Source organism: Sitophilus oryzae, unplaced genomic scaffold (genome assembly GCF_002938485.1).
Source record: "Sitophilus oryzae breed Bouriz unplaced genomic scaffold, Soryzae_2.0 scaffold_1063_pilon_pilon, whole genome shotgun sequence".
In the NCBI taxonomy this organism is placed as follows: Eukaryota; Metazoa; Arthropoda; class Insecta; order Coleoptera; family Curculionidae; genus Sitophilus; species Sitophilus oryzae.
In genome coordinates this window covers 260,035-276,465 of record NW_022145686.1, presented here as the reverse complement: position 1 = coordinate 276,465, position 16,431 = coordinate 260,035, and the positions used below count along the sequence as shown (strand labels likewise).

At 31.5% G+C, this 16,431-nt stretch overlaps 1 protein-coding gene across 3 annotated transcripts in view; it reads left to right on the top strand.

Annotated features, from left to right (window-relative positions):
• LOC115878572 (exonuclease mut-7 homolog) overlaps nt 1–16,431 on the top strand; it is an 86,644-nt gene that overhangs the window by 42,928 nt on the left and 27,285 nt on the right. For all 3 annotated transcript variants that reach the window (XM_030895106.1, XM_030895115.1, XM_030895126.1), the window contains one exon: nt 3,043–3,216. In XM_030895106.1, the coding sequence (XP_030750966.1) occupies nt 3,043–3,216 (174 nt within the window). The remainder of the gene's footprint in view (nt 1–3,042; nt 3,217–16,431) is intronic.

Genomic DNA, 16,431 nt, shown 5'->3' with positions numbered 1-16,431 from the left:
ACCGTATGATCGAAAAAAAGCGGCGTCCAGTTGGCTTGGAAATGACGATCGATGACATTCACCATATAATTTTACATATAAAATGACAGCAATTTTCATTTCATAGCCATCGCTGACGCCGTTTTTTTTCGATCATAAATATGATAGTATTCAGTTATTTCACAATAATTAATTTTATTGCATTATTTCGTTCAGTGAGATCTAAAATAGTAATTTCAGTGAAACAAAAATTTTGACGGCTACACGTATTCTTTAAACTGTGGCTACACACTCCAGTGATACGTTGTATATTCAGTTTACGGCTGGATGCTATCTACCAACACCATGTAAATATGACAAACACGTTTTATGGTTGCATCTCTATAATATGTTCTATCTTCTATGTTTACTTTGTATTCGAAAATTTAATTAGTGTAATATTTGATAATATGATATTCTTATTATTCATTGATTGCAATATGAATGAAAATAGTGATTTGTTTTAATCACAGTTCTAATAATCTTAACTTGAAAATATGGGGTTCCCAGAAAAGTAGGTGGTTCCCAGCCTCTACAAATAGGGAATTTCCAGAAATTGATGCTTTTAAACCTACACTTTTTTCCTACTTTACTGCTACATGAATTTTATCAGACGCAGAAAATTTTCATTTTTTGTCTGAATTTCTTAATATTCTAAATGAGCATCTTTTTTCTACCCGTCTTGCCCATAGTGCAAATTTTTAAATTGCCGCCCTCATATCTGTATGTAATAAAAAAATAAGTTAAAATAATTCTTTACAACAAAATAGAAAAAAGGTTAATGATAAATACACACATACCCTATGATTCCAAAACACGGCGTCAAATTACCTTAGAAATGACAGTCGTCGGAGTCGATCGTCGTGTCAAAAAATTGTACGAGTACCTAAATATTTATATCGATGGTACGATATCGTTGTAGAAGTAACTAATTTTTTTTGTCGGAATCGATCGTCGTGTCAAAAAATTGTACGAGTATCTAAAAATTTATTTCGATGCTATGATTTCGTTGTAGAAGTAGCTAAACTTTTTTTCTTTTAAAGTATAAAGATAATAAACGGGGTTCCATCATCACTTAGTAAACACTTACAAAATCTACTAAACGAAAGTGATAATGCATTGTAACTTGATTATGCTTATTACAAAAGAAATTTCAGATAAAACGCTTTCGTACAGATGCATTTATAAGACAGAATATATCTAATACTAACAATAAGTACAATAATATTCACTATAGCAGAAAATCGTTTTTACTTCTGCACTGTGATCAATTACCGCGTCAAAGGTCTGTTCGTCTAATTCTAATATAAATATTTGAGAATTAAAGCGGCAACGTCGTGGGTCTGGCGAAAAACGAATAAACCTCTATTTTTTATATAAATGGGACAAATTAAACGGTCCACCATCAGGGCCTGAAAGCATCGCTTGAACATTTTTTGTTCGATATACCCCGGGTCTGACGGCCTATCTTAAACGTATCGGGTTCGACTGTCGATTTAATAAATATATATATATATATATATATATATATATATATATATATATATATATATATATATATATATATATATATAGTTGTTAGTATATATATATATATATATATATATATATATATATATATATATATATATAGTATAGTAGTAGAGAAAGAGTATATATATATATATATATATATATATATATATATATATATATATATATATATATATATATATATATTGGAATAGTGTATAACTCTGCATACCTTTATCTCTTTCAATAAAAACGTTTACTGTCATACCGGATGATTTTCAATAGCGGCTCACCCTTATAACTTTTTATTTTTTCAGTTAGTAAATGAGATTTCGAGGGTCACAAGGCAGGACCTCGTATGCTTTTATTTAATAAATTATATTATTATTTAATAAATTATATTATTATTTAAAAAAAAATTGCAATACTCTCACAAAAATAATTCAAAATATTTTATTTGGTAATAAAGCATTGATAATAAAGCATATTTCGGCTCTATAAGATAATTCATTAAAAAAATAATTTAATGTAAAATTAGGTATATTTTGGGATTTCCTGGAAAGTTGTATCAAAAATGATTACAAGGTACTGCACTGTGACCCTCGATTTGGTATGTACATGACATAAATCGGGATTGATTGACGTATTTAATTATTTTCGGTGACTTTCCGTTTCACCAGAAATATCTACAACTTTTGATTTTTAAATGGCACTCTCGGTATTTTTTTTACTTTATCTCATATAAAATTACATTCTGAATAGAATTACATGTCCTATGTCAATTTTTGACACTTAGTTAAAAAATAATACTGATTAAAAATTAGTGCTTTTAATCAAGGAGATAAATAAATTTGATTATCTAATGTTCTTCGTCTCTTTTCCTGGCCTATTAAAAGATGACCAAAATCATATTTATAATCATAACTCTAAGCATATCTTATAACTCTTCATAACATCACGTATCGGGCTTTTCAATCACAGAAAAACTCATGAAAGAAAACGCCTTGCGTGACCAACTTCTGATGCGTGTCAAATACTCGAGTAACGGCAGTACGTATGTAATCATAACTCAATTTTTTCAAACCGGCGCGACGTGTTGCTCATTGACATATTTGGAAAAATCATTTTTTTACCAATCATTTGACACCACAAACTTGTTATTTTAAGTCAAATTGTCGTTATATTTATTGTCGTAACACTAGATTGAAATTTAAAATACAATTTTTTTAAGGAAAAATGTTAAAAGTTGATGTAGAACATGTCATTCTATTCAGAATATTATTTTCTATAAAATAAAAATATACCGAGGGTGCCATTTAAAAATATTGTAGTCATTTCCGATAAAACAGAAAGTGACCGAAAGGCTACGTTTAGACCGACCTAGCCTAACTAATACCAAATCCCGTTTTTTATCTGAAAAAATAAAAAAGTTATAGGGATTGGCCACTTTTAAAAAACATCAGATATTTTTGCAAATATTTTTAAAGTCATTTAGTTTTTTTCACATTTTAGGCTCACGAAATCAAAGTTGTGTGCGACACAATGTTACAAGGCTTGGGAAAAAACCTGAGAAGATGCGGTATAGACACCGTCATCTTGGAAAATGACCAAGATCACAAGGAATGCGCCAGATACGCCATCGACGAAAAACGGTATATATTGACGAAGAAAGGGCCGTTTAAGGTGGTAGGTTATTTTGTTTGTCGTTTGCGGTTAATATACACTCACCGGCACGAAAAACGGCCACCTTAAAATTTTCATGTATTTTAAAGTTTTATACAGGGTCCGGCAAGTTTCATCCAAATATTGACTTTAGTTCAGAAATTATTTGGAAAAAATCGAAATAAAAATGAAATTTCTACACCCTGTATCTCCGATACTAAGAATTTTAGGACATACATTTATACGAACTTTTTTACTTATTTTTATCTGCAGAATATGCTGCCGAAGTTTCCGGAATACAGTTCGGACCACCCTGTATATCGTGTATCAATCTTTCACCATGATATCAACATTTTGTTTTCCTCCGTATAATTGACAGATGGAAATTTTATTTTTAATTTAGAAAGAGTTACTAAAAAGTCAAATAATTTAGCTACAAATTGCTTAAAAAATCATCAAAATCGGCACACTAGAACAAAATACCAGGTGCGTCTCAAAAGTGGCTCACCCCCTATAACTTTTTTATTTTTTCAGATAAAAAAACGAGATTTGGTATGTTAGTATATGACATAAATTAGGATTGATTGACGTATTCAATTGTTTTTGGTCACTTCCTGCTTCACCGGAAATGACTACAACTTTTGATTTTTAAATGGCACCCTCGGTATTTTTTTACTTTATTTGATAGAAAATGACATTCTGAATAGAAACATATGAAAGGAAACATATCATATATCAACTCGTATGTAAACTTTTGACATTCTCGCTTATTAAAAATCGTATTTTAAAATTCAATCTAGAGTGGCCTGGCTGTTAAAAACACTAATTCTTGATCAAGGAGCCTTGGAAAAATAGATTTAAGGTTGTCGCCCACTAGACCACGGCGCGGCGCGGCGCTGGGAAGAGAATCTTTTCCGGCTGCGAAGGGACTGCGCCCACTATAGCGCACTTTTGAAACGCGGCAACGCTATTTAGTTATAGTCGAAGTGTTTTTTACTTACTGTAGTTTAGTTTTTAAAGCAATGAGTTCAAGTACGGACGAAAGCATATTTTTTGTTCTCTTCTAACAGAGGAAGAGGAAGAGTGGGTGAGGAAAAGTTTGGACTCATACGATTAACAAAAAAAGAAAGAAGTTTGGAGAATTTTATCATCTTTTTCCAGATTTAATAAAAGACAAAATAATGTTTTTCAGTATTACAAAATATAAAGGAAACATTTTACGCACTCCTCAATTGAGGGTTTTAGAAGAAAAAACACCGGGTATATCTACTCATCATATTTTTTCAGAAGAGACAAATTACTAATATTTTTGATAATTCTTATTTATTCTGATGTGTATATTAGTTATGTGGTCAAAAAAACCCTGATCTTTTTTATATATTTAGGTAATTAGAATTTAAAAATTGGAGATTGTCACTTTTGTTAAAAAGTGGAGATTGCCAGTTTTGCCTCTACACCCCTCAATTATATTAAATCTTTGATAGAAAGGCATTTCGTCCATCTGTCTCTAGTGAGGGAAGACTAAAAAAAATATCATATTCCTTTATGAAAATCGATTTGCCTAATTTACCTTTAAAAATACAATTCTGCCATTGATACATATCACTAGTTCCTAGTCAAAAAGCCAACTGAAAAGACTCGAATGCAAAATTATTTCCCTTGTGAGTACGCACACTGCAACGCGCCGAAACGCGGGAGACGGAAAAAAGTTGCTAGAGAAGTCTTCCGACTTCTTGACGGAAATCCCGCGGCGCGCTTCTGCGCTGCGCGCTCTAATGTGCGTTGGTACATTTAAATACATGGCAAGCAGACAAAAGAAATTTCCACATGGCGCCGCGCCGCGTGGCGCCGCGGTCTAGTGGGCGACAACCTTTAATCGTCTAATGGTTTTAGCACAGTTTAAAGAATATATACATTTACAGTTGGCTCACTCTAAGGAATTCTATTGTTATTTTGACTTCAAAGGCGGCCAGTGACCCTTCGAGGTGACAAAAAATTTGTACTTTTACCGGGTGCAGCGGAAGTGCTATTTTATCAGTCAGAACGCTGACCGTATACGAGGGATCAACTAAAAATACTAAGGAATTTTAATATAGCAAGTAGAAAAATAAATACAGTAGTAGTTTTATTGATTAACAGTTTTAGGCGTCTTTAATAATTGATCAATATTTATTTACTTTCTTCTTCTTATTATTTAATAACATATCTCATTGTTTACATATACGATATGAGTGTGATACTCGATAAATACGATTAAAAAGTGTATCCGTATTATTAACAAAATTAACACATACATCGCAAGAGTGACGTGTTATACATTTTTTTAAGAGATACCTGTTACGTACTAAGGCATTTCCTTCAGGACTTTTTAAATTAATATAATCGTTAGTGAAGACCCTAAGCGGTGTGTATGTAGGAACAGCACAAACATTAACGTTATTACAGCAACTTAACCGCAAATTCTATTATGGTTATGATATTGTTCTGGTGTATAATTTTCATATCTGTGTTTTATGGAAACCCCATATGAAAAATGTATTCTAAATAAATATAATAAGTTAATTTTTTTAATATAATATATAATAATATATTTGCATATTTCTTAAATTATAGCATGTTTTGCTTTATAGATGTTTGCATTTTACTTTAATTACCTACCTGGAAAGCCAAAATTTTATCGTAAGGTATTAAAAGTACCTTTGCATACAACTTGCGTTGCCATCGTCAATTTTTTTGGAATTTTTTCTAAATTTTATGATTATCATGAACAGTAATTATAACTGTTAGTAGTTAATTGTGTAATAAATTTTAATGTTTGATAAAATTTAGTAAAAACTGAAAAAAAAATTGACAATGGCAAGACAAGTTGTATCCAAGTACTTTTTCAATCGTTTTCAAGTTAAATTTTTTAATTAATTATTAAAAATTTTCAATCGTTTTCAAGTTAAATGCAAACAGCTAAAAAGCAAAACATGCTATAACTTAAGAAATATGCAAATTTAATTTATTACAATATTTACTACTAATTGAAGGGGAAACAGTGAAAGTTCCAAAAAGCTACACCTTTTGGTACCTAAATAAACGGGAATATCGATAACGGCCACATAGAAACAGGCATTTAAAAATGGGAAACACGATATAAAAGTCCATGCATAATTTGAATTAAAAAAACGCTTTCCTGAACATTTATCATTTCTGGATACTCATCGTTTTTCCCATGTGCTCGTCAATTGTTATATTTATTGTTACATAAAATTTAGTAAAAACTCTAAAAAACTTATCAATAACAGAACAAGTTGTATGCACGTATTTTTATTACCTGACGATAAAATTCGGACTTTCCAGAGAGGCAGATAAAGTTTAATACAAACATCTAAAAAACAAAACATGCTATTTAAAAAAATGCAAATATCTTAAAAAATAAATAATTTAATATGCACTTTGCCAACCGGTAAATACTGGAAAATTCAAAACATAATAGTAGACTACTACTCTAAAATATCTACTAAAATAATAAACTAATTATTGTTAAAAATAAATATTTTGTGCATATTTCGAGTAAAATCTTTCCTTAATTTATATGTATATTTTTAAAACAATTTATTCATAGTTGGGTTTCCATAATTATAATATACTTAATATGTCTAATACTTTAATTATTATATACTTAATATCCGAGTTAATATCCTATACTATATAAACATATACCTTCCTTCATCTTTTGGGCACCTAAAGAACGATATATTGTCTGCCACTCTACTTTCACAACCATCCACTGCACAAATATTTCTAGTAGACATTTTATTCACAATTCGAAGAAAACAACAATATTTTTGGTTCACCCTATGCGTCGGATCGAAAACAAAACTTAAATAAACTTGGAACGCTGTGTATACGTCGAGCAACGGATGTAGACTGGCCCAAGTCTACAAGACAGGCGGGGCGCGGCGGGAGGAATTTTGATACGGGCCAAGAGTGTGCCAACTGATATATTTATATTCTTTAAACTGTGGTTTTAGTGTCTTGTCCTGGCCAGTTAGAAAATGCTCAAATCGTGTTTTTAATTATATCTTATTTTTTTCATTTTTTTCAAATGGAAAGAGGGCGGCTCATTAGCATATTTGGAAAAAGCATTTTTTTTACGAATAATTTGATACCAAACACTTGGTATGTCGAGTCAAATTTTCGTTACGAACCGCAAGTTATAATTTCAAATAAACCATATGCAAAAATGTCAAAAGTTGACATACAATGTGTCATTCTATTCAGAGTTATTTTCTATCAAATAAAGTAAAAAAATACCGAGGGTGCCATTTAAAAATCAAAAGTTGACATATGATACGTCATTCTATTTAGAATATCATTTTCTATCGAATAAAGTAAGAAAATACCGAGGGTGCCATTTAAAAATCAAAAATTGTAGCAATTTCCGATGAAACAGGAAGTGACCAAAAACAATTGAATACGTCAATCAATCCTAATTTATGTCATATACTGACATACCATTGTCAGTGGCGTAGAGGTACAGGCTCTCGTCTACCAATCTCAAGGTAGTGGGTTCGAATCCTACACCCGGCATTTCATCAGCCGACTATTTTTATTAAAATAAAAATAGTTTGGGTACCTAGGTCGACTCAGTCTTAAATGAGTACTTGGGATTCACAATCCTGAAGTAATAATAGGTGGTCGAAGCCACATTACCTTCTTTGTATACCGAACGGCTCTAGCATGGTAAGCTGTACCTTGCTACTCCCAAGGCGTTAAACGCTATATACGGGAGCTATTATTATTATTATTATACTGATATACCAAATATCGTTTTTTATCTAAAAAAATAAAAAAGTTATAGGGGTGAGCCACTTTTGAGACGCACCCGGTATATTAAACTTTAAAATACATCAATATTTTAAGGTGCCCGTTTTTCGTGACGGTGAGTGTATATTAGGGTTTATTTATAAAAAGTATTTTTACATTATATTTTTTATATTTTATAACATTTAATAACCAAAACATTTAAGATCAATTCAATGATATTCTCAATTTCTCAATTACATTACAGATCGTGACTAGTCATGATGGCAGATGTCATCAAAATACTTATTTCTTGGCATAAACCACTAAATTAAAAAAAGAACAAGAAAGGGGTCAAAGACATTTATATTTATACTTTTTTATCAGTTTTTTTGGCTTTTCTTAAAGTTATTTTAAATTATGCGAATTTCAATTACATGCCTTTTGCTATTCTATGCTTTTTTATTGTTTTTTTATTTCATAATGAAAAGTGTAGCAATCTGGAAAAACTTTAAAACAGAAAAACATCACAAGAATGAATACAAATAATTTTTAACAGAACGTCAACGTTTTATAATAGATGTATTTGCTAAAAAACTGAAGTTTTCTTGAATAGTTCTATTTAGATATTTTAATTAGTTCTTTTTTTTGCTTCTGACTTGACACAAAATGTAACCGGTATGCCACAAATAGGAAACATTTTCGAAACTTATACATATATTTTATATGGCTTTATTACATTGGTGTTTCCAATGTGGTGGCATTAGCCGTTTCCTGAAATATTTCGATGCGGAATCAAAAATTTTAGAGGAAATGTTTCGAAACATTTCCTGCAATTTGTGTCCAAGTTGTCTGTTTCAAGCCATTGTTTCTAAATGTGAAGAAACAAAATACCAAACTAAAATAGTCTATATCTGTGTGTGGATTTCAAAATGAAAATAACCATCAACAATGTCGACCTCCGCCATCTTTTTTTGTCTTAAAATCTTTGTTTTTAGGTTTTCTCGCACAAAAAATGTCTGGCAAAAGCAAATTCATCGTTTAATTTAATAATGTTTTCTTTCATATTTTTAATGCTTCTTCTACAGTAAGAGGAAAAACTTTTTTATTATTGACATTTTGAGAAAAATGCATTCTTCATAAAAAATTTTTGCTTCTTCTAGAATGGATAATCCCGTTTATAATTTTCCAAATTTCCATACCGTTTTAAAGAAAATTAAGAAAAATATGAAAATATGGTTGAATTCTAAGTCCTAAAAATCAAAACGCGTTTCTATGGTAATATAACTTCGTTTTCATTCTTTAATAGATTGTTATTCATAGAATTTTAATTAACGTAATGTTTTTTGTTGTTTTAAAATGTCAAAGAAGCACAAAATTTATTTTGTTAAATGCTACGGAAAGGGTCGGTGATGATAGTGTCGGTGATGATATCGGAAAATATGATACTTTAATAACAGCAAAGAATATGACATTAATCAAAATTAATAACAACCATCTGTCAGAGAATGAAATCGATTTGATATTACCATAGAAACGCCTTTTAATTTTTAGGACTTTTCGAATGTAGTACCACAAGATGTTTCGGGATTACCGAATAATACTTTTACCTGGCACGAAATGCGTTACCAAGCGTTATCGCATTGAGTGTCAGGCAAAAGTATTAGGTAATCCCGAAACATCGAATTGTATTCAAAAGATTATCCAACGAAATAAAGTACATATAGTAAACGCCACGAATGTTTGGGAGTGATTCATCGGTCGCTACCCTGTGAACTAATTTGTTCAAGGTCACATAAAACTTAATTCCAGTGCCGTGGTGTTTCAAGTCATATAATAATCAATATATAATCTGTTGTAATTTGTAGTTCTAACTGTCGTAAGTCTTGTCAAAACATATATTTGGTTATAAACTGGTTATAAATATAAACTGGAATACCCCATTGGTCGCACTGCAAGCACACCAATGGACTGACGCACAAAAACGAATCAATCAAAGAAACGCGATATAGTATCGTCTTTGTTATTCACGCTAACATTTTAGAATAAGTAGGAGGAGCGCAGGCAGATGATTAGACCGGGCCTTTAAAAACCTACGTTTGCGGTAAAAATTTACGTTTTTAATGTAAAAATTATAGCGCGCGTGTCGATTCTAACTTCATCAAGCGATGAATCACTCCCAAACATTCGTGGCGTTTACTATATATCCTTCTTATCTTAAACATTTTGCCATTTTGTAATAAGAATTGACGGGATATTTTGTGGAACTGACAGAAATGACTTCTGAATTAATATTTCAATGACAATAACAATATGGCCACCAAGCGATAATCAATTAAATGATTATCACTTATTAATCATATCCTTGTTGTACCTAAAATCGGAAAAATATCAATCATATTTTCATGTTTTTTTTAATTTTCTCTAAAACGGTGTGGAAATTTGAAAAAGTATAAGGGATTATCCATTTTAGAACTAGCAAAAATTTTAATAAAGAATGCATTTTTATCAAAATGTCAATAATAAAAAAGTGTTTCCTCTTGCAAAGACAATCCGGGACATACTGTATTTGTGAAAACTGGTACTTAATGCAAAATCAAGTTCTGAATAACTTTCCACTTTTTTATTTCTTTATACAGTACGTCTCCAAATTGATTTTACAAGAGGAAAAACTTTTTTATTTTTAACTTTTTGAGAAAATTACATTCTTCATAGGAGTTTTTGCTTGTTTTGAAATGGTTAATCCCGTTTATACTTTTCCAAATTTATGTGCCGTTTTAGGTCAAGGCACTAAGACTGTATGTTTTCTTAAATACCAAGGATAACAGAACAAATTCGCGAAGGAAAACTCACATTACCTTATAAAGGGTATTTTTATGGCGCAGCCAACATGGCAATATTTAGAATTCTATATTTCTTTTTTTTAATGCAACAATGATTTTTGATGCAGAATTAAAGGATGAACTTTTTATACTTTTTATCTTTAAAGTGTTCCTAAATTTTTAACGGTTTCGCAGATATATTCGCGGTATTATATGTATTTCATAACTCTTTCAACAGTAATTTTGTCTCAAAACAACCCAATGATCTTTTTCTTTATATTTCATTATAGAAAGAGCCACGTGAAACAGTTAAAAATTTCGAAACACTTTACTAAAATAATATACAGGGTGTTGCATTTAAACAAATGAGATATAGCATCATATAGCATCTTAAATATTGCATTGTTGGCCTTGCTATATAAAAAACACGATAATTTACTGCAACTACTTAACCGATTATCGTTGGGCTTATTAACACGCATCTTTGCTCCAATTTGAGCCACTCTTTATTTATACCCTTTCTCATATCCCAGGGGTATGAAGAGAATTTTAAACAGCCGGTATATGCTGCATCATCTATTAAATTCTAATTTCAAAGACATCCCACGATATTAAAATGTATTGAAGTATCGATATATTTAAAAACTGTATCGATAATCGAATATATCGATATATTTATACATCCCTACTATGAATATTTCGATGAAAATAGAGAAAGTATGCTAATTTAGCGTAGAAAAACGTAAAAACTGTACCGAACGCAATATTTGACGCCTCGAAAAAAAAAATACAATTACCGTTCCAAAAATATAGCATGCTTGATGTTTTGCTCGATTCCTCTCCGAGATATAGAGTTTTTAAAAATTCACTCACTTTGAAGTAGGCTTTGAAAGGCGTCGGCTATAATGCAAAAAAAATCTAGCTGTGAGCAGCAATTAAAGCGAAAATAATATGTGCAATGAGAGATGCAAAATTTTATAAAAATTTAAACTATATTTAACAACATCAACATATTTAAACTATATCTAATAATAATAAAAATAAATAGCACACCAAGACATGAGATTTTGCTACAGGTGTTCGACATATCGAGCGACACATATTGAGCTCCAGACACCGATATTAGTTTTCGTCTATCTCCTATAGAAAAGGTTGTTTCCCTTTAAAAGCGTCCAATTTGACCCACCCTGTATATAATTATATCAAGTTTAATTCGTAAATTCAGTTTTTTGTAAACTTTAGTAATTGGCATATTATACAGGGTTAATCGAAGGGTTGTTTTTTATCCTAACTTTAAAACACCCTGTGCAATAATTGCGTGTGTAAATTTTCCTAAAACATAATTTTACGGTAAGAACCATGTCCCCTGAGTGTTTTGTTTTTTGGATCAAGTCAATGCATGGCTTTGGTTAATTTTTAAGAGCGAAATGAACTGATCACCATCAATTTGCAATTTTTGCAGTTATCATTACTTTTGATGTAATTTTTTAAAAAGTCGAGATGGGTTTTGGTGACTATTGTCGCAACGTGATATTACGCTGCATCGGATACTCTAAACTAAATTAAAAAAAAACGTTAAAGATTAACGATACAGTCTTGGTGTTTATTAAAATAAACATTAATAACAATAACAGAACTAACGATATTAGGGGGAAACATCTGTAATACTGAAGTATACAAACAGAAAAAAAAAATTAAAAAATACTCTAATACTTTGTATTGTCTCCCTTGGTTACTATAACTGGCTGTATACATTTGTTCATACTGTCATTGGGGCTGCATATATCATATTACGTTATGTTTTCCCATTCTTCTTTAAGGACCAAGCGAAGTTTATTTAATGAAGCTGGTAACGCTTCGCGACCTCTAACTCTCCTGCCAAGCATTTCCCAAACGTCGAACATGATGGGCAGTTCATAGTAGTATATAGTTCGCAATAATCATCAAAGCTGCCTTGTCATATTGAAAATAACTTCAATAATAAATTATAATGGAAAAAATTGCAAATTGTTGGTGGCAAGTTCATTCCGCTCTTAAAAATTAACCAAGACATGTATTGACATGATCCAAAAAACAAAATGCTCAAGAGACATGTGTTCTGATCCTAAAGTTATATTTCAGTAAAATTTACAAACGAAATTATTGCACAGGGTGTGTCAAAGTTAGGGTAAAAAAAAACAACCCCTTGATTAACCCTGTATAATATACCAAATACTAGGTTTGTAATGAGCCCTGTTTTTTTAACTTGACCGAGTACCGAATACTCGGCTAAAGGTAATGGCCGAGTACCTAGTACTCGGCTGCCGAGTAGTGTTAACAGTTTTGCGACCTTTATCAATATATACTAATTATACTATACACCATAACATAATATTATATTTTATACATAATATAAATATAAATATATAATTTAACATTAAAGAAAGCTAGTTAAAATTCACGGAATTCCCCGGCCTTAAACCAATGATCTTGTTTGTTTTGCCTATGATTGGCGAGCGGCTGGGATTCCCCGACTACAACCCAATGACCTGGTTTGTTTTTCTTATGGAGATATTGTTTTCTGTGGTTCCCCATGCAAAGTGATATTTCTAATGTGCTGGATTCTGAATTGATTCTTTTAAGGTGCGGTGGCGACGTTGATTTTGTTTTAAGCAAAACTTATATGTGTAACTAATTTAAAAGTCAAAAATAATTCAAACAATTAATAATACCCTTTAAAATTATATTAAAATGAGTGACAGTGCTGACTTCTTTTAGATTATAAGTATTAAATTATTATTTCACTGTGTTTGTGTTATTACTTATACTTATTATTATTACTTTGCTAAAATACATTAATTAAAGTAATGAATGAATAACTTTTTGTTTATTTTATTATTTGCCACTGTGAGTCTCATTTCTATCTGTTTTGGACATGCATAAATGAATTGTTTCTATTACTATACTTTACTCGGCCGAGTAAGGCCGAGCACCGAGTACATATTACTCGGTTAAAATTCTGGCCGAGCACCGAACTACTCGGTACTCGGTGCAGCCCTACCAAATACTAAAGTTTATAAAAAACTGAGTTTACAAATTAAAGTTGATATAATTATATACAGCTTGCTAAAAAATTCATGAAAATAGGGCTCAAAATAACAAAAATATAACACTTTAAATTTGACCAAAATTTTCTCCGTTGCGTTTTTTTTTGCATCTGAGTGTAGTATTTATCATAGAAACGCGTTTTGATTTTTTGGACCTCAGTTATATTTTCATATTTTTCTTTAAAACGGTACGGAAGTTTGGAAAAGTATAAACGGGATTGGGGGTGTATACTATCGCCACTCTTGTTCAATATATATTCAGAGGTCATCTTTCAGGAGTCGCTAGAAGACAAGGAAATTGGAATTACAGTCAATGCAGTCTGGATAAATAACATACGATATGCCGATGACACAGTTCTGGTTGCGGATAACATGGATGATTTACAACAGTTGGTTAGTATGGTGGGAGAATGAAGTCAAAATATGGGACTTGCCATTAACACAAAGAAAACAAAATTCATGGTTGTCACGAGAGAGGTGGATGAGTTTAGAAACGCTAGCTTAACATACAAAGGAAAACTCTTAGAACGAGTCAAAAAATTCAAGTACCTGGGGCTTGACTTCACGAGAACTGGTCATGTGACAGGGACATTAAGTGCAGAATCAAGCAAGCCCGAGGCGGATTACTGAAATTTAAAAAAATCTTCACTTGTACCTGTAGCGATTTCGACCTTGATCTTCGATCGAGATTTGTGGAATGCTACGTTTGATCGGTCCTCTTCTACGGCGTGGAGAGTTGGACACTAAAATCTAGTGCCATAAACAAACTGGAAGATTTTGAAATGTGGATATACCGCAGAATCCTCAAGATACCATGGACGGCCAAGATAAGAAACGTCGAGGATGTGCTCAGGCGTATTAATAGAGAACGTGAACTCTTCACCACCATAAAAAAAGAAAGACTGCATACCTGGGTCACATCATGCGTAACCATAAATACCAGTTCCTCCAGTTGATTATCGAGGGCAGAAGAGGTTTCGGACGGAAAAAAAAATGTCGTAGCTGCGGAACATAAGACAGTGGGCAGGCATGCGTGACATACAGACGTGGATCCATACAGCCAGAGATAGGGAAGCCATGGAAAGTGTGGTCGCAAACATCCGTTAATGGATAAGCAGAGAAAGAAGAAGATAAACGGGATTAACCATTTTAAAACAAGCAAAAACTTTTATAAAGAATGCATTTCTCTCAAAAAGTTCACAATAAAAAAGTTTTTCCTCTTGTAAAGACGGTCCGGGGACATACTGTATATTGTCATTTGACGCCACTTTTTGCATTTGTAAATCTTATTTAAAACGCCATCCGATTTGTTTTTTTCGATCGTATGCTACTTTGGTTTCTTGGCCCTTCAAATAATATTTGATGTATAACTTCAACCTTCAAATAATATTTGATGTAGAACTCACTGTAAGAATTTCTTTAAAAATTTGAAAACACTGACTCTTCCTTCTTTATTCATTTTTGAATCCGCAAGCACATATCTGCTATTCCCGAAAGGCCATCTCATAACTATCCACTTAGGAATGCAGAGCACGATCTTTATCTGCCAACCCCGAGCTCAGAACTAGTTAAAGGTTCAATACTGTACAATGCCAAAAAAATGTACAATCATCTGCCTTTGAATATCAAATCGCTTTCATTCTTTCCCGCATTTCGCAAAGCTCTAAAATCATACCTACTGGAGAGAGCCCTATATGCGGTAAACGACTTTTTTGTTGATGTTTAATTATGAACAATTTTGAATTTTAAAATTTTGATCATCTCACACACTGGTCAAAGGTCAAGTATTTAATATTTTATAACTTTAAAATTATATCTATTTACTGCGTACTGTTCTAAAATTGTCCATGTATATTCTTTTTGTAATTTTAAAGACTTACATTTTTTTGAATTGTACTATTTGTATTGTGTATTTTTTGTTGTTTGTATTTTTTTTGTGATTTTGTTGTTTGTGAGTGCTTTGTCGATGAAGCTGTTTTGGCTTTTTGCACAACAAAGCGTTGTTTGTTTGTTTGTATAATAATTTGAAAATAATATTTGATCTGAGTGTATATTATACACTCGCAATTGGCGTTTGGCAAATGTTTGGCAGGAGGGTTAGAGGTCGCGAACAGTACCAGTTTCATAAAATGAACGTCGCTTGGTCCGTAAAGAAGAATGGGAAAACATAATGCAATATGATATACAGGGTTGTTCACCACATACGACACGGAGTATTGTAGCTAAACGATTAGATTTTTACAAATTGTAAGTTTTGGGTTCGTTGATGGACTATTAGAGCTACAATTTAAAAATATTTTTACAAGATACAGAGTGTCCCAAATAAATAAAAAATATCAAAGTTGTATTTTTTTAAATGGAACACCCTGTATGTTATTGCATTTTTAGTTTCTACGATTAAAATAAAGGTAAATTTGATTAAGGTTTATTACACTTAAACCTTACCGTTTTTGAAATATTTTCAATTTTGCGAAATTGCAGTATAAATTTTAAAGCTTCATTTCTCCGAGGATATCAAAGTTTTTAATACTAAATATTTA